At 46.8% G+C, this 23,366-nt stretch overlaps 1 protein-coding gene across 1 annotated transcript in view; it reads left to right on the forward strand.

Moving 5' to 3' along the window:
* Positions 1–23,366, forward strand: part of Slit3 (slit guidance ligand 3) — a 587,052-nt gene that overhangs the window by 443,487 nt on the left and 120,199 nt on the right. The window contains exons 8-9 of the mRNA NM_011412.3: positions 5,626–5,789; positions 14,024–14,165. Of these exons, the coding sequence (NP_035542.2) occupies positions 5,626–5,789; positions 14,024–14,165 (306 nt within the window). The remainder of the gene's footprint in view (positions 1–5,625; positions 5,790–14,023; positions 14,166–23,366) is intronic.

The raw sequence follows: 23,366 nt of genomic DNA on the forward strand, positions 1-23,366 counted from the left end.
AACACATTTCTCATCACCCCTCAACTGTGGGATGTCTTCCTGTACTGTGTTTGTTGTTTGATGGGAAATGTGTTAGCTTTCTGTTGCCAAAGAACACAGGAAACTTAACTGCTGAGACCCCTATGGACTTCACTCATGCTGTACCCCACTGGCCGTTCTGTCCTGATGGGACAGTGGCAGTTATTTTCCTTCTGGGAATGGAAGAGTCATCTTTGTCCTTTTTCTATCCCACTAAGGTGCCACCTGCTACATTCTCCCGCTCTCTGGGCAACATCTGGATATTAGAATACACTAACTTAGTGCTTCATCTTTTACTGCTTTGGATAAGCTTCACCTTCCAGGCTGTGTGCTGCAGAAGCAAGCCCGTGACTCTGACTATGTGGGTTGCCCACTCTGCCTTCAGCCAGTAACCCACTTATAGGGTTTGCTGCAGTAGAACCTGGTTGGCTTTTCCCAAGAGGTTCCTGCTGCACGTTCTTATCTTTGAGAGTGTTCGACTCACAGGACAAAGGGAGAGCCAGCCCCCGGCAGCTTTTAGCCAAGTACATTTAGGACCAAAGCAAAGAACTGAGATAGATGCCCTCTGCCCTTAATTGGCTCTGTGCCCTCTTTTCCTTCCTCGATAAATAGGGCTGGTGGTGACGAGCACATGTAACTAAGCACATCCAGTGCCCAGCTCCCGGTAGATGGCATTATACATTATCAGCACACAATAGATGGCATTATATATTGTCACCACACAATTATCTTGAAATCTGAGCTGACCACTGCAAGCTCATCTAGGCTCCACAGGCCACATAAACACCAAGAGAATGGAAAATCCTTGAAGCAGTAATTCCCTGATCGGCAGCTCAGAACCATCTGGAACCTTTCCAAAAACAAAGTCCTAGGACCACCCTGGACCTCTGAGGTGAAGACCTCTTGGGTCCTTGCCCATAAATCTGTTGGCAGTGAGACTTCATGTTCTTGTAGTTTAAAAGGCACTGCATTCCTCAGAGAGTGAGCTTATCTCTTTATGAGAATGAAACAAAGACCGAGATTTTAAGAAAACAACAATAACAATAATAAAATATATAAGAGGGTAATAATAATTTTTTTTTAAGCTCAGCAGTTTGGAGTGGGCAAATCTGTGTTTACATGCAGGCTCCACTACTTACTTAGGATCTATCTTCACCTTTCTCTGCTTTGGGTCAGGGACTTCATAATACATACTTACGTTGGATTCACTGTGAGGGTACACTATGATGTCTGTGGAAAGTGCTTATTGCAGGATGTTCACAGTCATATTAGTTATTATTACTAGTGATCATCCCAGACCAGTCTCCATCTCTGCTCCTCAGATTCTTGTTGGATACCCTCAGATGACCGCACACCTAGGAACCTGTATCGTTTTCCCTTCCCTCTGAAAATTGAGCAGTACATTAATTGAATGTCCAGGAGATTCCTTTTGGTCTTCTGAGCACCCAGCAAACCACAACCGAGCTGAGGAAGCATGAAGCCCAGTTTCTGAAACAGGAAGTCAAAAGAGAGCCTCAGGATACTGGGTCTGCTCTCGAGAGGGACTGGGTATCCAGAAGTTCTCACGGTAGAATGTCGCCTTGCAGTGCCTGGTAATACAGCCTGTGACAGGCTTCCCTCTGAGTCCTTCCAGTCTAAAAACAACAGTGACAGCCCAAGGATAGATCCAGAGGAGCTGGGGGCGGTCTAGCCTGGGCTCCTGGGTGCCTGCTCAGGCGTGTTGAGGAGGGAAATGAGGGAAAATCTCATTTCCATTGTGATTTTTCTCTGTGGTCCTAAATAGCCATCTGATGAGATCCAATCAATCTATCTATCTATCTTGCCTGTTCTCTTTGCTCTCTGCCTGGCTGCCATTTTCTCTTTAGTTTTATTCAGAGATGGCTCTGTATGGAACTCCCTGGGGCTGAACTGACTAATCCCCCTTCGCTGTAATTAAAGCATGAGGGGGGGGGGGTGTGACTGGTGTTGGAGAAGGAGTGGGGAGAGGAAGGAAGTCATAAATGGGATTTCCAAAGGAAAGCTTTTACATAGAATTCAGGACACCACATTTTATGGAAAAACGAGCACTGACCCCTCTCTAAAAGGATTTGCTGGAAATTTAATTTGGCATCTGCGGCTAAAAGGCCCCTTTTGTAAATTGGCATTTGTATTCATCCACCTTCTGCTCCACAGAAGAGGTCTCATCCGTGTGGAATATGGTTTGTCCATTCTCAAAAGATCCCAGAACAGCACGTAGGAACTCCAGCCACCTGGCTGCTTTCACATCTCCATAGGCAGCAACAGCAGCTGCACACAGGCAGCACCACAGTTTGGAAAGATGCTAAAATCTACACTGATTGGACATACAATAACAGCAAATATTTCTCCCATGGCTGCTGTGCACCAGGACTTGTATGAAGCACTCCCTGTGAGTTATTTCAACCCACAGAACAGTCCTTCCCATTTTACGGCTGGTAACACTGAGGCCTAGGGTGAAATCCCTGCCCCAAAATCAAAGGCAGAAGAAAGCTGGAACCAATGTCAGCATTATGTAACCTGACATCAGAGCTCACGTCACCCAGAGGGATTTAAAAAAAAAAAAATAGAACACAGGGCAAGAGAACAGAGCAAGAAGAGAACAACAGACCTTCCACATGGTCCAGGGTCCCTAATGCCATTACCATCACAACTTAAATTGTGCTACGTAATTAAATAATTCCCTTCTCACTCAGAGGCTCTGGACCATTTTTAGCAATCTCTATGCCAAATTTCATGATGCTCATGATGATTTTTAAAAATAATATTTAGTAAGGCAGCGTGACAGTGCACATCCGGTCTGTAATTCTGATGCTTCCAGGCCAGGTAGAAGGTAGCGACAGGAGAACCCCTAGAAGCATCTGGGCCAGCTAGGCCGGCAGACACAGTATGGCAGGCAACAAAGAGACCCTGTCACTTCAGAAGCAAAGACTGACATTCCAGGATATAGTCTGACCTCTACGTGTGCTCACAGCACATGCAGCCCACATTCCCACACTCATATGCACACACACACCATACACTCATGCTTCACACGCCCAGATGCACGGACCAACCAAAAGGCATCCTTAGTATCTAGACGGTGTTGCTCTACCCCATCTTCCAAGCATGACGTGGAAAGATGTCTATAAAGAACCTGTCTAGCTTGACTCTGCAATCATTTCTGGTCAGTAATAGTCCTAGCCTAGAGATCTGAGACTGTCCCCTGCCGGGGCTTTCTGATTGAGGCTCCATCGGGGCTTTCTGATTGAGGCTCCATGTAGCTTGTCTATCGGTTAAGGTCACTACTTTTCTGTGATCCCACTTTGGAAGGGAGAAAGTCTCGGGAAGATGGCCAGAGGGATAGAATCATCTGTAGGAAGACTGAGTAGAGCAGTCATTTGGGGCTGGCTGGCTGGCGCTGAGAAAGAATTCGCCTAACACCATCTTCCAGACAGAAGCCTCCAACTTTGTGGTTAACCCAGAAATGAAGCATCTGACTAAAGTCCTGACGTGCCTAAAGCTCGTTCTTGTCCTGCTAAACCCTCACCCTCAATTGGATCTGATGGGAACTTCTAATTTAGCCACCTCAGAGACCCACACTTTTCTCAAAGTCTTCCCTATCGTCATAACACCATTGTGTCTAATCAAACAGGGCACATAAAAAAGAAGTTGACTAAGTGGCTGAGTTTCCTGGCACAAAATAGAATCCCCTCCTCTCAGCCTACACTACCCTGTAGCCTGCCCTAGGATCCTCCTGTCCCTCACAGAACCACTGTGATAGGTGCCCAGGTACCCATTGCTACCTGAGAGGGGCTGGTAGGAAATCTTCTCATCTCCTCCCCACTCTTTAGGAAATGTGCTTTTGGCAAAAATGATCGTGCTCATTAGCAAGCAGAGGTCTTGCCTACCCTCCTCTAATTGAGGTCTCTCCCACTGGCTTGGGACTCTGACCACAGTGCCCTTCCCAAATGTTTGATGATGTTTGGAATTCAGGCTAAGGGAAAGTCGTGCTTGGATTAGCTCAGGTTTGGTCTTGGAAACTGAAGGGGAAGTATGTTAGGACTTTATAGCTCCTATGTCTGGGGCCTCAGAGCTGCTGAAAGTATGGCTGACTTAACTCTGAAATACAAGAGGTACTTAATATATACAGAAAATTTTTAGAAAAAAAAATACCTTTTATGTAGGTTTGGGGTTCATTTAATGCACCAGAAATGACAGGGATTGGAGCAGCCCTGGTGTAGCTGGCCTGCTGGGATTCTGTGCCCATTGGTGACAGAAGGCTCAGCCAGCAAAAGCCTGAGTTAGCTACACTTGGCTAGTGTTTGGCAATGTTGACCTTGTGCTAAGTGGGATGTGGTCAAGGGCCCTTCAGTTCTCTCATTATAGTGCAGGCATGATCCAAGCCACTCCTCTGGGGTACCACACTGTATTAATGAGCTTGACAAGGGGCTCTCACAGTCCCAAGATAACAGCCACTGATTAGCGCATCCAGTATTACCCACTTGAAATTTGCAACAAATCTCTATGTTCTCATTCCACTAAACCTCATACTCTACCAATTCTAACACCTGTAGGGGATATGGAAGTTAGAAATGCTGGCAGAAAGTCTATAAGAAGGGTCCTCTAGAAGCCCCTGAGTAGCCTTAATTTGCCTTCCAGCTCATAGGAGGACGATCAAGTCAGTTAAGCAGACGCCATTCCCCTCAGAAGCAGAACAGGCTGCTGTGTCTAAGGAATCTTACTCACTTGAGCAAGAAACGGCTCTGGAGTCACACCTCCCACTGACGGAGAACTGTAGTCTGTCTAGAAGTTGTTAGGAAATCGTCCTGTAGCCATGAAGATCAGTCAGAGTAAGTCACCTCCAGGTAAAATAGAACCCAACAATGAGGGGTCAGGCACCAGGGAGAGAGTATAAAGGATTCTAAGAGCCTGCTTAGAGTAACACCTCACTTAACAGGAGGCAGAGAGAAGGACCATCCCCCAGAAAACACCTCTCTCTGGGCCTCCTCGCCCTGCCTTATGTTCACAGTCAGCACTGGCTTAGAACTCCCCACATTCCGTGCTGTGGAACTATAAAGGACACTTAAGAGGCGATGAAGGAGACTGGAGCAGATGTCAGTCACGCAGCAGCACAGACAGGAGGAGACACAGGACTCCGTTCAGGCCAGCTGTAAGTCCTACGCTCCAGTGTCGCAGGGTGACCCTGTCGAATCTTTGATTCACACTCGGATGTGTGATGTCATTCTCTGTCATCACCCTGTGGTGACGTTATCCTCCCACCCCTCTGTGCTGATACCTGCTTGCCAGCAAAGGAGAAGGGCAGAATTACTATTAAGACGCAGAGATTGCTCAAAACCTTCAAGATACCCATTGACTGTGGCCTACACAGGAAAATATTAAGGTGTGGTAATAAAAGGACCAAAGCTTCTGGTGTTTGTTTGTTTGTTTGTTTGTTTGTTTTTGTTGTTGTTTTCCTTGTGCATGGGGTCATGAAGGCTGTTGTAGGCTCATAAAAATTATCATGCTAGGGACACGTCACCAGAGGTCTGGCCCACTCTCTTCTCTGTGTAATGGCATCTCTCTCTCTCTCTCTTTCTCTCCTTCTCCAAGGCGTCTACACTCCAACCACCTGTACTGTGACTGTCATTTGGCCTGGCTCTCAGATTGGCTGCGACAACGGCGGACCATTGGCCAGTTCACCCTCTGCATGGCACCTGTGCACCTGAGAGGCTTCAGTGTAGCAGATGTGCAGAAGAAAGAGTATGTGTGTCCAGGTGAGCCGGCCCTACCTGCTCTCCCCTTCCTAGGCTAAGATCCACACACCCATCAGCCCTGTCTACCATGACCCTGGTCCTGTTCATACCCATCCCACAGCTTGGTATAAACGAAATCTCATAGTCAGCCGAGGTGTGCAGTAAGGAGCTGGAGAGCTTGCATTCTCAAGGAGTTCAAAGAAAGAAGCTGTTAACATCTAAAACAGAAGATGCAAAAGAAAAAGAAAACCTCACAAATCACTCTATGTTGAGCCCCTTAGCTGCCCAGTGCTAGGGCATCTCCCATCTGATGAACAGCACGGCATCAGATCACAGGTGTGATGGAAGTGTTTTAGCACTGACTAGCGTTGACTACAACCCTTCTGTCACCCAAATGTTTGTAGAAATGAGACGGAATGGTGTGAGCTGTAGACTAAGCCTGTCTAGCTAGAAGTCCTACTTAGCCTTCGCCTTTCTGGTGAAAGCGATAAGTAGAGTTTGATTGTTGCAGCTTAGTAGGCCCACAGAGTGTGCTAAGCGAGCACATGGATATGTGTGTGACTAGCATGTAGTAGGGACCCGGACTGCCTACAGAACACTCGGAACTGAACCACACAGACACGTGAACAGGATAGCTCAAATCTCTAGGAATGAAAGGTGACCGAGTGACCCAAGATCTTCCCAGAGGGGCATAGCTTTTAAAACAGATCCTAAATTTTGTTTGCTTCTGTTTATTTCTGCTAACTCTTCTGTTGGCAAAGAGGTGGAGATAAGTTCTGGGATTTGTGGGAAGGGAAAACACACACATACTCAGAGTTCCAATCCTGGACTGGAATGCAGTGGTCTCTAAAAGGCTGAGCCTGGGGAGCCAGGGCACGCAAGGAACCCACCTTGCATTTCCCTTCTTAGCTATGGCTTGCTTTTCCTTCTGTTCTAGTTTTCTTTCTTCTGCTGTGAGAAGACAAATTGCAGAAGCAACCAAGGGTTTATTTCATCTTACAGCTGATAGTCTATCACTGAGGGAAGTCAGGCCAGGAACGCAAGGCAGGAGTCGGAGCACTGCTCGCTGGTTTGCTCAGCCATTGTCTTCTGTGACCCAGGCCTGCCTGCCTATCAGTCTTAGGAAAATGTCCTCTAGACGGCCTTATAGGCCCATCTGATGAAGGCATTTCCTCAGTTGAGAATCCCTCCTCCCAGCTAACCGTAGCTTGTGTCATGTTGACAAAAAACAAACAAACAAACAAACAAACAAACAAATGACAACAGCATCCAGCATGGCACTGCAGGCTTAACAGACTCAATGTGTGTTGTCAGGGAGTGGTGGTAGGGTGTGGGGGGGCCTGTGGCCAGGAGTACAGACTAGGTGTGTGACTCATTCAGGTCTTGACTTCAGCAGGCCCTGCCCCTCTTCCCTGCTTTCTCCTTGTCACATTTTTACGTCATCCCATTATTTATTCCTCAAAAGCATTTTGACACATCCCCCAGTAGTACCTCAGTAACTCCCTATAGACACCCACTTAGAAACCACTTCCCATCAAACACATATAATAAAACCGTTTATCACACAGGCACCAAAATCAAATACAGTGACTATAATTACAGTAATTATCAGGCAAAGGGTGCAATATCGGCATAAGTGCCAGTGAAAGAAATAATTACAGAGTGCAGGAGCCATCCAAGAGCTACCGAGGCAAACTAATTAGAGAGGATGTAAAAACACTATGTGACAGGTGGGTTCTGAGAGAAAAATGGCAGGTGACCGTGGTGCTCCTCTGTCGTGGAAGCTGCCTCTTGTCAGCACACTGCCCAGACTGTGCCCATCCAACAGCAGTCCGAATTCAAGCCCCATGAGAATGAGACTGCCCGACCCTGGTCCTAGAAACGCTAGTGCCAGAGCCAGAGCCCTTTGCAAAGCCTAGATTCAGTAACAGTCTTCTTAGCTAAACACAGGGATAGAGCATCCTTATGCCCTTCCCTGCTTAAACAGCCGAGCCCATCGCATGTGATGGCTCTTGTCATTTCTAACATGATGTCTTTTGAGGATGTGAGAACTTCGTCCCCAAACCCTCAACAGCAACATGCTATGAATTTCACCCTCTTGCTGGTCATTTCAACTTAGGGCAGTAATACAGAGGGACTCCTTTGTGTCAGATGCCCAAGGATTAACATAGACTGTTCTAGGAAGGTGGGTGCTTTGGGAAGGTCGAAAAGGAATGGGCACGTCCATGATTCGAGAGATCTGAGAGGCGTGAACCCCACATCTCACCTCCTCTGTATGAGGGATACTAGTGTGGTCAGCAGTGACCAGTCTGGGGGCCCCTGGGGAGAAGGTCACAGAGAAGGGCTGCCCTATGTCCTCACTGCCTTTGTGTACCATTGCGGAGAGTGCAATCCACCCACCCCAGGTCAGAGCCCAGCAAGGCACCTGAGTAAGGCTGCCTGGTGTGAATCCGGCTGGGATTGTCTAAAGCTGCCCAAATACAAACCTAACTGCTCACTGAGGGGACTTCAGTGAGGGGCAAGAACTTCTGAAAGATTCAGGCATGGAACACGCTGAGTCTCCCCTGCCATCCCCAGAGCCCTGTCAAAGCTTCAGGAGAAAACCTTCCTGGCCCTTCAGTGGTTGCTAAACCTCCCTCAAAGGCAGCTCCAGAGATAGGAAAGACCTTATCTTACTTAACTGGGAGGCCCTGCCTGCCCAAGTCCCCGATAGTGCCCTTGAATTAAATCCAGCCATCCGAGCCTGGCCCACCCTCACCTCCCGGAAGCTACAGAGATGGGCACACTATCTCTCCAGCTAACCAGAGCTCCGTTAGCCGTGCACTTAGAGAAATACATCTCCTGTCAGCTCTTCCCTTCCAGTCTAAGACATTTATTTCCTCCTTTGGGGAAAGCAATTGAGAATTTTTTTAAGCAGGTGGCGGGGGGGGGGGTGGGATATGTCTCTGTTTTATCTTTTATCAGAGTGTCTTCTGTGTGGTACAGCCTGCCTACTGGGCTTCCTTCGGTGACTACTGAAGGATTTCTCTGTTAGTATCTTTTGTTTCTAGAGCCTGAGGGCTATGAGGACCCACAGGCCATGTCTCATCTGCTTGTCCCTTGGCACATACCAGGATTTTATCAAAGTGTGTAATACATTAGAGAAGAACATGTCGAGTGATTTGTGGAGTTTTTTTTTTTTTTTTTCTCATCTTCATTTAAAGGACTTATTTGGGAGTTCATATCCTAAGGTTCGTGTTGTTTCTTTCCCAACATCTTAATCTCATAGTGTTCCTACCTGTCATTATTCATAATTTATGGCTATTTGTTAACTATTTGACCTCCTGAATCAATTATCTCTCCCCTTTGAATGTCTTTGAGCCCATTGATTTGTCTATCATCTTCAGGCCTGTGGCCTTGAATATGAAATATATTTTCATAAAGATATCAATCTTATCTTCCAGTAGTAAATGACACATCTCCTTCGTTCCCAGTGCCCCTAAACAATGATGGATCCAATCGCTGCTCTATAAATTTCCCCTCTTACTATTCAAAAAGAAATATACTTATCTCCCTGGAAACAGGAACTTTCCTTCATCCTCTTTCTTTCTTTCTTTCTTTCTGTTTGAGACCCGTTACTAAGTATAAAGATAATTAAGGTAGGCTGTGGCTAGCCACCCTTCTTCTTAGGAGGTTTTAATTAAAATACCATAATTGAACATTGCAGGAATGAGATTATTAGGTTTATTTAGCCATTTCCAAAATTATCATGCCTCTGGTATTTAAATCATGTTCATTTATATTCTCACCGTAATTGCCAGAGTTCCGTTGTCACTGAAGTCTGTTGTTGGCTTTTGAAAGGCCAGAGGCCAGTTGGGAAGCTTAATTTGAATACTGGAATTAATTTATTTCAACACACTCACAAGGCCATTGGATATTTTTACTCTGCACTCTACTGGGTGAGATTTTTTTTTTTAAATTAGAAAGAAACCCAAGCATGTTCTCCCTTCGATAGTATAGCTTACACAAGTCCATGTCTCAGCCCGCCACCTACCTCCAGATCCCAGGCACCACGCATTTTCAATTCTGTGGTAATAAAAAGTAGCAGTTAAGGTGGGGTTATTTTTTTTTCCCCAGAAGAGAGAGAAAAGCATTCAGCCTGATGTTGTTCGTTAGCTCTGCTGTCTTCGGTAGTTTCTTTAGGCTACATAGTCTTCAGGCTCAGCAATGTAACGGGACTGAAAGAGGTAGAGGGTGAATCACAGCTGAATTCAGTAAGGATCAATTGGTCTCGTATATTCAGGGCACCAAATGCTGCACAGGTCTCATTTTGTGGGTGCTGGCTGCTGCCATAAGAAAAGTGTCCATTTTTGACATCTCCGTGGGTCCATCTGAGACCAAAGTCAGTGATGTTTGGTTTGTCATCTGCGTGGACGAGCACAGGATGGGCAATTTTAAAGCCATCCTATTTTGCCAGTTAGGAGAATAACGAAGATGAGGTAACACCTGGGCAGGGTCCACTTCTAGTTATAGGGCACACTTTCTTCTCTCTGGACACTGGAGAGGATGCCCTGTACACTGAGCCCAGGAGGGATTGCTAATGCACTACTGTGCCTGTGCCATAGCCACACAACCTTCCTGAGGAAAGGGTCATCTGGGGACCACTCCTGCCTCATCCTCCCCTGGTCTGGGAAACCCTGATCTCAAAAGGCTAACCTAGGACAGCCATTCCTTGTGGCCTTTTTCTCAGAGCCTCCCAGACTGCTCACTGATGCTGTAACTGCCTTGTTGCACATGGCTTCTTCTAGCAACCCTTATCAGAATCTTGTAAAATACCTACCACACAGAGGAGGCGAGACTTGGGATTTGCAGCCAGGAGCATCTCCCACTCCAGGAAGCTGTCTGGGGTGTGACAGTTCCCCTGGCCCAGTCCCAAGCATTTGCCCCTTGATGTAGACTGCCTGGTCTGGCAGTTTTCCTTGGGGAAAGTCATCTACATTTCAAAAGGCCTGGCATCTGAGGCCAGCTGTCCCCAGGTTTCCTCTTATTGGTGAGGGTGATGGGTCAGGGTCCCTCCATGCTGATCCTCTGCATGTGTTGCAGGAATGAGTCAGAATAAAATCACCTCAGGTATCCCACGCCTACAGCATCCATTCTGCTGAAGGTCAGGTGGCCTGGCAGCTCCAGTGAGGACCTCAGAGTTTAATGGAAGCCAGTGTCTCCATTGTCCCATGCACTGCTCTGCTCTGCCTCAAGACACCAGGCCACAGCAGCAGGTACTAAGTAGGCTTTGCCAGCACCGAACTACAGAAGAGGGAACTTAAAGAACAGGTCCCATCTTCCAGGGCCACTCCATCTCCTGTTCAATGCCTGACTCTGCCTACCAATGCCTCAGAAACTCAGGGAGTCTTTCCTTGGGGGCACCCACAAGTAACACTCACCTACCTCGGGAACACCCCACGCACACCTCTTCCAGACTCCTAAACCGATTCATTCATTGTTATTATCCAAAGTGTGCTGTATTAAGTTCATCCTGTGCTGAGGCCTGTTTAAAGCAGTGAGAATACAACAGTGAGACCAAAAAAAAAAAAAAAGGTCATTGCCTTATAGAATTTACATCCTCAGTCTGCCCAGACACTGCAAAGGGGTGGGACTTCCTCCATCACTTACAGACATCAGGGACTTTAGCGGACTTGTCCTGGTACTTCAGTCATTCATCAGAGGGAAGTGCTTGCCGAGGGAGGGAGTCTGTCTTTCAATCATATTGAAACCTAGAGTGGTTAAACAAGGAGTAATGGCTTCCCCACAGTAGGGTGGTGACTGCCCACCTGGAGATCTGCCAGCCCAGGGTGCTGACAGAGGCTATAATTACCGTTGTTTTCTCGGTGTAATTAAAGGTGTTGTTAGTGGCCTGATTAAGGAATCTTTTTCACAGTCTCTTTTTCTTTTTCCTTTTGGCCTTGACAACATTCCTTGGAATGTAGTATATACCTCTACCTGACTAAGAGCCACCCAGGGAAGACCCAGACAGTTCCCAGGGGACTGCGACCTGAGTCTGGTTTAGAATTAATCCATTTCAATATGGAAGTCAGAGGGGCACCTTTGAAAACTGCCATGTCACAAGCTCCTATTGCCAGCAGGAGTCCTTGACTTTGATGCTGGCCCCCCTGGCTTCTCTGAAGCACTCTGTGCAAGTACCATTTTACCTGATCAAAAGGGGGGCCATCTTCAGATCCTTCTGCCCAAATGGGTGGACGTGCCAGGCTCAGACCAGCATCTCCCACTCCAGGAAGCTGTCTGGGGTGTGACAGTTCCCCTGGCCCAGTCCCATGCATTTGCCCCTTGATGTAGACTGCCTGGTCTGGCAGTTTTCCTTGGGGAAAGTCATCTACATTTCAAAAGGCCTGGCATCGGAGGCCAGCTGTCCCCAGGTTTCCTCTTATTGGTGAGGGTGATGGGTCAGGGTCCCTTCTGCATGCGTTGCAGGAATGAGTCAGAATAAAACCATGCTATATGTTAGGTACAGTCACACACACACACACACACACACACACACCATTTTACCGATGAGGAAAACTGAGGCACAAAGAAGCATGAATGAAGTAAAAGAACTAAGATCCAAACCAAGGCCATAGTACTCTACAGTTGCCAATGGCAGCTATGCACCTGATGGCTGTCTGTTTTGCCATTCTTTCAAAATAGAAAGGCCTTCTTTTACCTTGCAGTAAAGTCAGAGTGTCTCCTCTGTAAGAGCAGACTTGTGTTTGAGTGTTAGTGTAAATCACCAGCTGTCTGACATGTTCCATGGTACCCTTTGTGTCCTCTAGTGTGTTGCTGGTGTCTCTTAAGTCCTTATTGTCAGCACACTTTGTTAAGCATCCTGGTTAGGACACTATCTTTAAGGTTTTTGTGTGTATTTATATGAGGTAAAGGGCAGTAAGACTCTTTGGTAGGTGTGTTGGCATTTTCTGGGAATTCTAGATCGAGTGGTAGGCACAATTTGACTTCAACAGAAAGGAGGCCATGGGTACTCCTGGATGTGAGGTGTGAAATTCTCTTAGAACGTGGGGACTTGCCGCAGGCTCAGCTGGTCACCTCATTCAATCACTGTAACAAGACTCACTGGGGATTCAATTTCTCCAGTGAACAATGGCCAAACCAACTGTTACTTTCCCCTGCAGAGTTTTTCCATCTTACCCTGTTAATCTGTATCCAAAACTGCGGAGCCCAAGGGAAAGTGTTTGAGCAGAGTTCATCTGAGCTCCATCACAGCCCTTACTATGTGTCCTTTAGATTCTGATAGCTCAGAGGGAGATATGGAAAGACACTGAGATGACAGTTGCAGGCCGAGGACCCAGGATGCTGCTGGACTCTGTCCACGTGTGTAACACAAACCCGACGTCTGAGAATCTTACCTCACTGGGAGGTGGCAATCAAAGCAGGAAAGACTTGCCCGTGTCTTTAAAGCATTTCAATGTGTTTCTTGTACTTAGGATTTGATGTGACCACCAAAGGGAGTCATAGGGGTTCTTGGAGATTCTTTGGATCCAAATTGAATTTGAAGCAAATTTTGAAGCTATATATGTTTGGTCTTCAAAATAAACTCCTGAGATACCATTTGCTTAGCTTTTTGATCATATTGAAATGAACACTGATTCTCAGCTCAAACACAATGAAGAGCTGACTCCAAAATATATAGTAACTTACTCACCTCTTATCTAGTAAGTTTAATTTGACTCTTCCATGGACCCAGTTGGATATGGCCTGGGTGTCACTTCTGGTCATTGTACTTGACAAAAATCGATGCTTTGACAAAAATCGATGCTGCGATTGGGCAAATTCTGCCACTTTAAGCCTCCTACTTGGTTGTGACAGCCAGCAACTTTTAGCCCCAGAATAGAAGTTGCATCAGCTGTCAGCATCCCATCAGCAGATTTAAGCAAAAATTCCGAGGTGCTGGGCATGATGAGAAAGTGGTCATTGTGTGTGTCCTCAGGATTCTGATGGCATCATTCTATGTGTGATACATGCTGGGAACTCCTCTTTCTATAAAAGAAACAGCTTGGTGGGATAATGAAGCAGGTGAGATGACCTGCAAAAAGTGGGGTCAAGGCCAGAATCTCTTTCTCGTCTCCCTGAAGAGGGAGATGCCGGTTGATGGTAATTCACCAGACTGCTTGACACTCAAGCTGCATCTTGGGAAGCGAATCAGGAGGCTCAACGCCAGGAGTCTCCTAGCTCTGACATGAGTTGACCGTTATGTTCTGGCTCCACAGGTCCCCACTCGGAGGCTCCAGCCTGCAATGCCAACTCCCTCTCCTGCCCTTCCGCTTGCTCATGCAGTAATAACATTGTGGACTGCCGAGGGAAAGGACTGACAGAGATCCCTGCCAACCTGCCAGAGGGCATCGTGGAAATGTAAGTGGCCATTTGCCTTTCCTCAGACCCTAGTTAGCTAGCCTCTCTGACAGCAAGTCTCGGTGGACAATCAGTATGTTGGCCTGTACAGTGTAACCGTTACAAATACTCATGAACCTTTTCTCTAGACTCCTAGGTTTTCTTCAGCCTAGTTGTCAAGAGTGTAGATGAGCTCAAGAATAGTCAGCAAGCTACAGCCTATAGGAAGTGCAGGTACCGTCTCATCTATGCTACAAATCAAGTTTTGTTGGTCCACATGCATCCCTGTTTGTTGATACTTTAACTCATCCCTCAGGGCAGGATGGAGTAGTTATGACCAAGGGCCACATGGCATACACAATGTAAAATGTATTCTGCCTGGTCCTCCTCAGAAGCATCTGCCAATCCCTAAACTAGGGTCAGACAGTGTCCATACCCTGGATCTCCTGCATGCCTTCTGTTTGGCATTTGGTAAAATAGTTCTCTGTGTTGGCATTGGTCTTCTCACTATCACCTGATAATTGCAGTATTACATGCCAGCAGGTCGTCGTGAAAACCAAATGAAATGCTATATAGGAGGCACTCACTGGAGCTTCAGGGATGAGGCAAGGGCCTTTCCAGTGGGGGTGGGAGCAGAGGAAGGAAAATGCTGAACTGATTTCATAGCTCTTTATCATTTCTTATGAGATTTTTGTCCTTTAGATCTTCAGGTAGAGAGACATGATTGTGTATGTCTCGGCATGTGTACAATTGTGAGCCTCTACAGGAAGATATGTCCACGTGACTTAGCCTTGCCCATTTCCCTGGTGAATTAGAAAATGGTCATTGTCAAATTCTAGGACAAGTAGGGTATCACTCAGCACTGACCTCTAGCCACCCTCCTAAAAGCTCACAGTTGCCTTCGTTTCCTGTCTTTGCCATTATCGCTCCATGGAGGCTTCTACTGGAATCAACATGGGATGGAATCCCTTAATATGGAAGTTATAGAGTCCCTTGCCTCTTGGCTACACCATCTCCTCCTCCCCTGTGTCTCTGCCTCAGCCTCTCCCGTTCATAGGCTTCTGCTATCAAGCCATTCTCACACATGGTCCATTCACCACTTACATTTGTGTGTTTGTGTGACAGTTTATCTGTGCTTGAAGAGATAGGCAAGATGTCTGCTTTTGTGCCCTATATATTCTAGAGAGATCAAATAATGAAATAATTCAAATGATAAGCTTAAAGGTAGATGGTAGGGGGATGGGGAATGGAGCAAGGAAAGGAGTTGAAACAAGGGTAAAAAATCAAAGTGACTATCAGTAAGATTGTTAGAGATGGGAGGTGTGCCGTGCAAAGGCCCTAAGATGCGAGTGTGTCTGGAATACCAGGAGGCCACTGTGACTGAAGCACAGAAAGCAAGGGGGAGGTAGTAGGAGATGGGGGGAGATGGGGGGCCCACCATGGGCAGTTTAAGGACTTTGGTTGCACCCTGGTTGGTATGGGAAGAACCACGCAGCTCACAAAAGTGGAGTCCTGGTTTGTTCCTCCTTCTGGTCTTCATCAGCTCTTCTCTGATTCTCTGCGCCAGCCCCAGAAGGCACAGGCTTGTCTGCACCACTCGCTGCAAGCAAGAGGGCTCTCTGCTATCCACACCCTGTGAGGTCACCACACAGTGGCTCCCGCAGCTGCCTCCTCCCAGCACCAGCTAAGGGGCATCACGCTGTAGCTGTGCACACTGCTATGCCCTGGAATGGGAGAACATCTTCTTCTGGAGAGCCCTGGCGCACCTCTCCCTCTGGCTTCTTCCTTGTTCATCTCCTGTTCCTGCTTTTCTTTCCTTGTCCTCTTGGCCAAGATCCTAACTCAGATCTTGAAGGAAAGGTCCGGGTTAAACCATCAGGCTGTATCCAGGGACATCACCCCATACCACTCTGTCTCCCTCTTTTCCAGCTTCCCATCTGATCCCTGAGGGTGGAGCTCACAGGTCAGCTCAAGTCTCTCGAAGTTCAAAACTGCAGATGCGTACATTGAAAGTGTACTCTATATAGGCCCACGTGATTGGACTCTCGCCTGGACGTTGACTACTAACATAGACATTGATAGACTAGGATGTTAGTATGAGAAGAGTCCTGAGTTTTTAACCACTACAAGGTAAAGGCATCGTGTCAAGAACAATGGGATCATTTTTCTATTTGAGCAAAACTGTCATTGTAAAGCAGCATCCAAACTGCCTCCTTACCACTGTTATGAAAAATGCCACTTACCTTACAAAGTGATGAACACTGCCGATAAAGAATATGTGCATATTAGACAATATATGTACATACATTGTATAGATTGTCTTCTCTGGAAAATTTATACAAGATCTGCAAGGACCTAGCAGAAAGACCAGGAATAGACAACCTAGGCAAGGTCTTTCCAAAAATAGACAACAACTGCAGAGTGTTTATAATGATATGCTCCAGCAGACCCCCATGCTGCCTCTGGCCTCGGCTTGTAGCCACTGGCAAGTAACTTTTCTGAGCCTTGCTTTTCTCACTTGAGAACTACAGAGGATGATGGTACTTCCTTGGCGGCACGGGCTGTAAGACACTTAGCCTTGCGTCCAACACAGACGATATACCGTCAACAATCACCATTATTTCACAACCATAGCTACTGCAACATTACCACCACCTCTATTCTTAGTGGCAACAAGAGTTAGGAAGTATGTTCTAGGAGGCACCTACTGAACAGGGCCCTCCATGAAGACGGTCGGTTCTTTAAGAGTAACGGTCAAGAGAATTGATTGCAGAGGATAGCTGTGTACGGTGTGACTTGAACTTGAGAGTAGCTTATTTTCATGCAAATCTATGCAGGCATGGTAATGAGGTTGCCCCTGCTTATCGGGCACCTAGCGTCTACCAGATGGATCACACAGGACTTCTCTCCCTGAGCTTGCTTCAGTCTCCTCTGGGATAAGACGAAGCTGAGAGATTAAAGCAGATGAATTAAGTCCCTGTGGTTCAGGGCAGTAGATGGAATGGTGATGTGTAAGAGAGAGTGTGAGGTGGTGAACACCAGCAGCACCAGTGCCCAGGCTTGGGAACAGGTTAGCCCAAAGTCTCCGAGGCAGCTAAACTTGTAGCGGGGACAGAACGCCAGCAGATGCGGGGTCTGAGGCGGAGAGAGAAGCAGAGTTGGAAGAGAGGAATGCATCTTTGCAGAAGTGTGTTTGATTTATCAGCCCAGACACATCAGAACTTGGCCTTCTCTTTAATGTCAAGAATTCTACCTCTTGCCCATGGCCACCTATAATGCAGATTTATATCTCCTCACTTAGGAATGCTTGGAGCCAGACTCCCCACTCCCTCCTCTCAGTCTGTAGCCATTGTGGATTCTTTTGAATCATCTTAACCTTGAGAAATAGTCCATACATTTGGAAGGAGTGCCTATCTCTCATGCAAAGCAACCTGGCAGACTCTCTTAGATTTTTTTTTTCCAGAGAAGTATGTGCTGGTCTCCTCGCATGCCGGAGCCAATTTCTCTAAAAATAGCTTTCTTCCAGAAAACCTACAGTGAAAGGGTTTGCTGTAGATTTTCCTCGAAACTCGGCTCCCATCAAGGGCACTGTTCACGTAGCCCCCTGGTCTTTCTCTGAGCAGGCTCCAGCCTCCAGCCAGGAAAGATTCAGGGAAGAATCAGAGGCCCACACACTTCCATTCTTGGTCTGCAGACTCCCTCCTGTGCCTTCAAAAGCTCTCGAGGGAGCATCAGTATGAAGAATACCTTCTGAGTCCCAGCTCTGTCTTTCCCACATGTCCTCTGAATCCCGGTGTGATGTTCTCCAGCATCCTGTGTTCTTTGGAAGGAAGCCTGACTTGAAGGGGAAAGACTAGAGATACAGGCTTCAGCATGGATCTGTAAGGGAATGTTTGGGAGGAACACACAGCCCCAGTATCAACCTCATTGCCAGCTGACATGAGGGGACACTGGCTTAGCTAGACTTGAAGCTTACACAAGTTGTTTAATTAAAAAACAATGGCCAACCAACCAAACCAACAGCCAGAACACTGTAGAAATCAGGCATCTTGGACACGTTAGCGTTTAAGAGCGCCGGATTTCTAAGGCACTGGCCTGAGTGGGGTGCAGTTAGGGTAAGGAGTGGGCAAAATGAAGAAACTGGTCAGGACAGAAGATGGTCCACAGCCTTGGCGCCAACAGCCTTGCACATGCATCCTGCTTTTGTCTCTTTCTTCAGGAACAATTCTTTTCTTTTCCTTTCTTTTCTTTCCTTTTCTTTTCTTTCTTTAAAAAAAAAAAGATTTATTTATTTTATGTATATGAGTATGCCATTGCTCTCTTCAGACACACCAGAAGAGGGCATCAGATCCCATTACAGATGGTTGTGAGCCACCATGTGGTTGCTGGGAATTGAACTCAGGACCTCTGGAAGAGCAGTCGGTGCTTTTAACCGCTGAGCCGTCTCTCCAGCCCTTCAGGCACATTTCTTAACATCTCCTGTCTGATTGAGGAATCGCTGGTAAGTGCAGGTTATCATACCTACCTAGAGACTTCCCATGAGGATTAAGGGGTATAATATAGAAGATTAGCACAGCGTTTGGAAGTTACTAAAAGTAGAATATGAAAAGCAAAGCCCTACGATAATAGGGTTTAGTCTCAAATTCCTACACTGTTCATTTTTCCTTAAGATTAAAAAGCATCCTCCGTGGCATCTGCACACATGCATCTCATAAGAAGAGCGCGTCTGGCACTGTGCCTGCTCCTCCCTCTGAGGTCCATAGGCAATGCCAGGTGTTCTGCAGACAGCCCATTAGAGATGGCATATGTCAGATTTGCCCGCATTCTTCATCTTTGCTGTGGACCAAACATGAATTAATGCAGGAGACCACACCCCACCACTAAGAGCAAAAGTAAAGAGTGGGAGCTACAAAGCTGGGCCCAGAGTCCACCTTGAACGGGCTTATCTTCAGCCCTGATCCAGGCATAGTCAAGCATCAAGAGTGAGATTCTACAAGTAGGTATCTCAGGATAACCTGGGAAACAAATAAACATGGGCTTGCCTTCCTTCTCCCAGATCTGATGTCCTAACAAGAGTTCCCAAGTCAACATGCTCAGACATGACTCAATCCATAAAGTGACCACTGCTCACACAAGCCCTATAGAAAGTAGAGCATGGATCTATGTGCCTATACCCCCCAGCCTTGGGGAGGAGCCAAACATGCAGACCCCTGGAGCTCATAGGCCAGCCAACCTAGCTGAGTTTGTGAGCTTTAGGTTCAATGAGGGACCCTGATTCAAAAAATAAAGGTGGGGCTTGATGGAGGGGGATATCCAACATTAACCTCCAAATGCATGTACACGCATAACATGTGCACATGAGTATTCAAAAAGTTATTGAACGGGGGTGGGGAGACTAGGAGCAGTGACAATTAAGACACTCTTTAGCTATCAAGGACCGAGAGAATAAAGGTAGTTTCCCAACCCTGAGATAGGAGTGCCTAGAGTTAAGGAGCCAGGAACTTGGGTCACAGCAGTCTGGCTTCCATTCATTAGCTATTGATCTTAAACAAAACGACTTCCAGGACTTTAACACAGTATAACAGCACTGCTTGCTCCATGGCACTGTAGATGGGGAAAGGTGAACCAGTATATATGAAGGGCACCCTGTCTGACATTCAAAAGTTCTTGATAAAATGCTAGATGTTCATCCTGTTGCCAGTACCATCAGCCTCTCAGCATGGCTTCAGCATGCCCTTCCCAGGGTGACTTTATAGGCACACCCCCATACCGCATATACCCCTGTACTCTCTCTGCCCTCATGATGACTTATGGATTGCCAGACGTATATCGTGTCCAGTCACATGTTTGCAAATGACATATCGTTAGGGGAGCACCTGAGCAACCAGGGCAAATCAATACGGTACGCAGGGGGCTGAAATCCCCATCAGATGTTCCCTGTCTTTCTGCTGGCGCAGGAGGATGTTCAGATGTTTGATTTGTATGTTTGTTTTTATGCTGGCTCTATTAAATCTGTTTGCAGCCTGAAGAATGTTTGCTAGACAAAGCAAGACACATGTGCCAGTTCTGAGAACCCCGAAACAGCTGTTGGCTTCAGACATTTCCTGAGATGTGACAGGTTTTGCTAATGCTGAGGCTTCTTTTGTTCTTTACAATGAAGCCATTTCACCGGGAGGCTCGATCGTTGTCTCCTTGTTCCGAGCTACAGGACTAGTGATGTGCTCACCCTCTTCAAGGTCCTTGCTCTGTGCGATAGTGGGGCCATGTGCGTCCATATGTACCATGTGTGTCCTCCTGCTCCCCTGACAGGAGGGCCATTTTTCCTGACAGTGAATAAGGAGAGCAAATGGTTCAGTAAAACCTAGTGGTTGAGTCAGGGCTTTGGAACCAGATGAATGTGGACCGAAACCCCTGTTCTAGCCTCTCCTAACTATGGACTAGTGTCTTTGCCTCTCTGAGCTTCAGTTCTTCCTTGTTTAGGGATAGGGCTTGGCGTGGTGGTACACACCTATAATCCTACCATATGAAAGGCTATAGCAAGGTGAGTGTAAGTCCTAGTCCTGCCTGGGCTACATAAGGAGATTGTGTCAAAAAAAAAAAAAAAAAAAAAAAAGGAAGAAAGGAGGAAAGGTAGGAGGTAGGGAGAAAACAGAGGTGGTAAAACCTTATCGATGCACCTTACAGATATGTAAATATTAAGTTTGACATGCCGTGAAAGCTTAAAGCCCAATGCCTAGCTAACATCTATATACTTGATACCTGTTAGTTCTTAATGTTATCCATACCCTTGCCTTTGCTTTATTTAAGGGAAATGGGATATTCACAACTACCTCATCACCAAAGGCTGCCACCTGGGCCTGCCATGCCTTTGACAATCCACTAAGGATCCCGTGGAAGGCTAAGAAATACAGACAAAGCCTATTCTCGGAGTAAAAAAACCTGAGGAGTGCAGGCAGGGTACAAGGCAAGGTCTCCACCAGGGTTAATAGTCTAAACTTGGAGTTCTTGTTTTCTGTTCAAACCTCATTTCCTTGCACTCCATATGCATAATATATATTCATGGGGGGGGGGTACTTTCAGGAGCTCCCGTGAAACTCCTAATCCTCAGATGCTCAAATCCATTATATAAAATGAACGTAAACCGTGCACATCCTCCTGTTACTATTAAGTCCTCTCTCAAATACTCTCTAAGTACCAACACTGAGTAGCTGTTAGACTCTGTTGTTTAGGGAAATCTCTCCATGTTGAATCAGATGCCTTTTTATTAATATATTTTAAGCACAGTTGGTTGAGTCTGTGAATGGTGATCCCACAGATCCAGAGAGCTGATGAGTATTCATTTCCTGTCTTTTCATCTCTGTCCCATCTTCCCTCGGCTTTGAGACCCTATCCGCTGAGCACGGACATCAATGATGTCAGTAGGCCTTAATGTCTGAGACTTTCCCATGACTTGGGAAAAGCCTCTATTTACCCATTTTCATAAATATGGACAAGCAGTGTGACCGACAGATAGGAACAGGGCTCATTCATCCCACCACTGACTCGCTGTGTCCTTTTTGACAAGCTTTTTGATCCCTCTAGGTTTCCTTCGCCTTGTTTACAAATGGGCCAGTACAGCTCGCCTCGTAAGAATAAGGGTTCTCAAAAATAACAGACATAAACGCCAGCACGCCATTAATAATAATACTCGATAATAGTGATCTTGATTATTATAGCAATAGAATTCAATTCTCTGGTGGGCTGCCTTGAGCTCTGTCAACAGAGTCGTAAAGTCCTTGAGGTCGGTGTCACATCCTGCTCCTCCCTTAGTATTTGCCCAAGCGGAGTCTGGCTGATTGTAAACTGCACAGAGATAATAGAACTCGTATCCATCGTTGCTTCACATAGACAGGCTTGTAGACATGAGTTCCCCTGCAAAAAAGACAAAAGGGCCACTATCCTGGTGGACAGTGGTTCTCTCCAAAGGCAGAAAATGATAAAGTCCCTTTCCTGCGTGGCAGGTGACTCACAGGATACCTTGGAGAGCTTGTGGTGTCCCAGAGATCCATGGAGTTGTTGCCTTGGCTGAGAATTCCCTGCTGAATTCTCTACTCAGTCAGAAAAAGGAGAATGTCCTTGGAAAGTCTGTCAAGGCATCCTCTGCGGGTGACTGTATCCAGTAGCCCATGATCCCACATCCCAATGGTAAGCTTTGGTGACTCACCACCAGTCAGTCAGCCAACTGGGCCTCCGTCCAGCCTGTCTATGACTGCAGTCCCGGGAAAGTGCCCTCCCCACCCCCTCCAACAGGGCACAAAGGCATTGCTAACAGACTGTGGCAGTCTCATTTGTAAACCGTGTTCATCCAGCAGCCAAGAAAGATCAGCCCTGATGCTCTCCGTTCTCACCCGCCCTTCCTCTTTGGGCTCCCACCCGTTCCCCCTTCCTTTTGCCTAGAGAGTGATTTGTCTGTGTTATGGGTAGGCCTGACAAACCAGTCCACATTAGCAGCTGAGATGTTGTTTGAAATGGCGAAATTGCTGGCAAACTGCTCCATTAGCGGTTCCAGTAACAAATACTCTGTTCCCCCAATGAAGATGAGATCGTGGAGGCACAAATTAATACGACTGTCTCCCCCACGCTGCAGCAGGGATTACTCTTCAAGATGAATGGGTCCTCCCTGCCAGAAGTGTGCATCCGCTAGACATAGCCACTGAGGGAGCCAGTCCCTCCCCTCTCTCCCTCTGGCACCCCACACATCCCTTCCAAACATTCTTATTCATTCATTCATTCATTCATTCATTCATTCTCTCTCTTTCTCTGTGTTTGTCTCTCTCTGTCTCTCTGTCTCTGCTCTCTCTCTCTCTCTCTCTCTCTCTCTCTCTCTGTGTGTGTGTGTGTGTGTGTGTGTGTGTGTGTGTGTGTGTTTTCTCAGCTGAGGGTTTGGGGAGCAGCCACACCAAATGAGGAGTTGATGAAAAGATTTGCACCTTCGGGAGAAGGGAGATGGATGGGGCTGGGATGCTAAGTCCTCAGCCTGGGCTCTGGTATCATTCATCATCATAATAGAGTGTCCCACCTGCGGCTCATCCCTGTTTCCCACTACACCGGTCCTTAGTGGTGGGAAGGCATTTGAGAGATGACATAATAAGACTGCAAAAGCTCTCTCAGTCCCCATCGCCCCTTCTCTCCCCAGGAAGTTCTAGGCTCTGGACCTGCACCATCTTATTCTTCCCAGAGTCC

This window comes from Mus musculus, chromosome 11, assembly GCF_000001635.26.
Source record: "Mus musculus strain C57BL/6J chromosome 11, GRCm38.p6 C57BL/6J".
NCBI classification, from domain to species: Eukaryota; Metazoa; Chordata; class Mammalia; order Rodentia; family Muridae; genus Mus; species Mus musculus.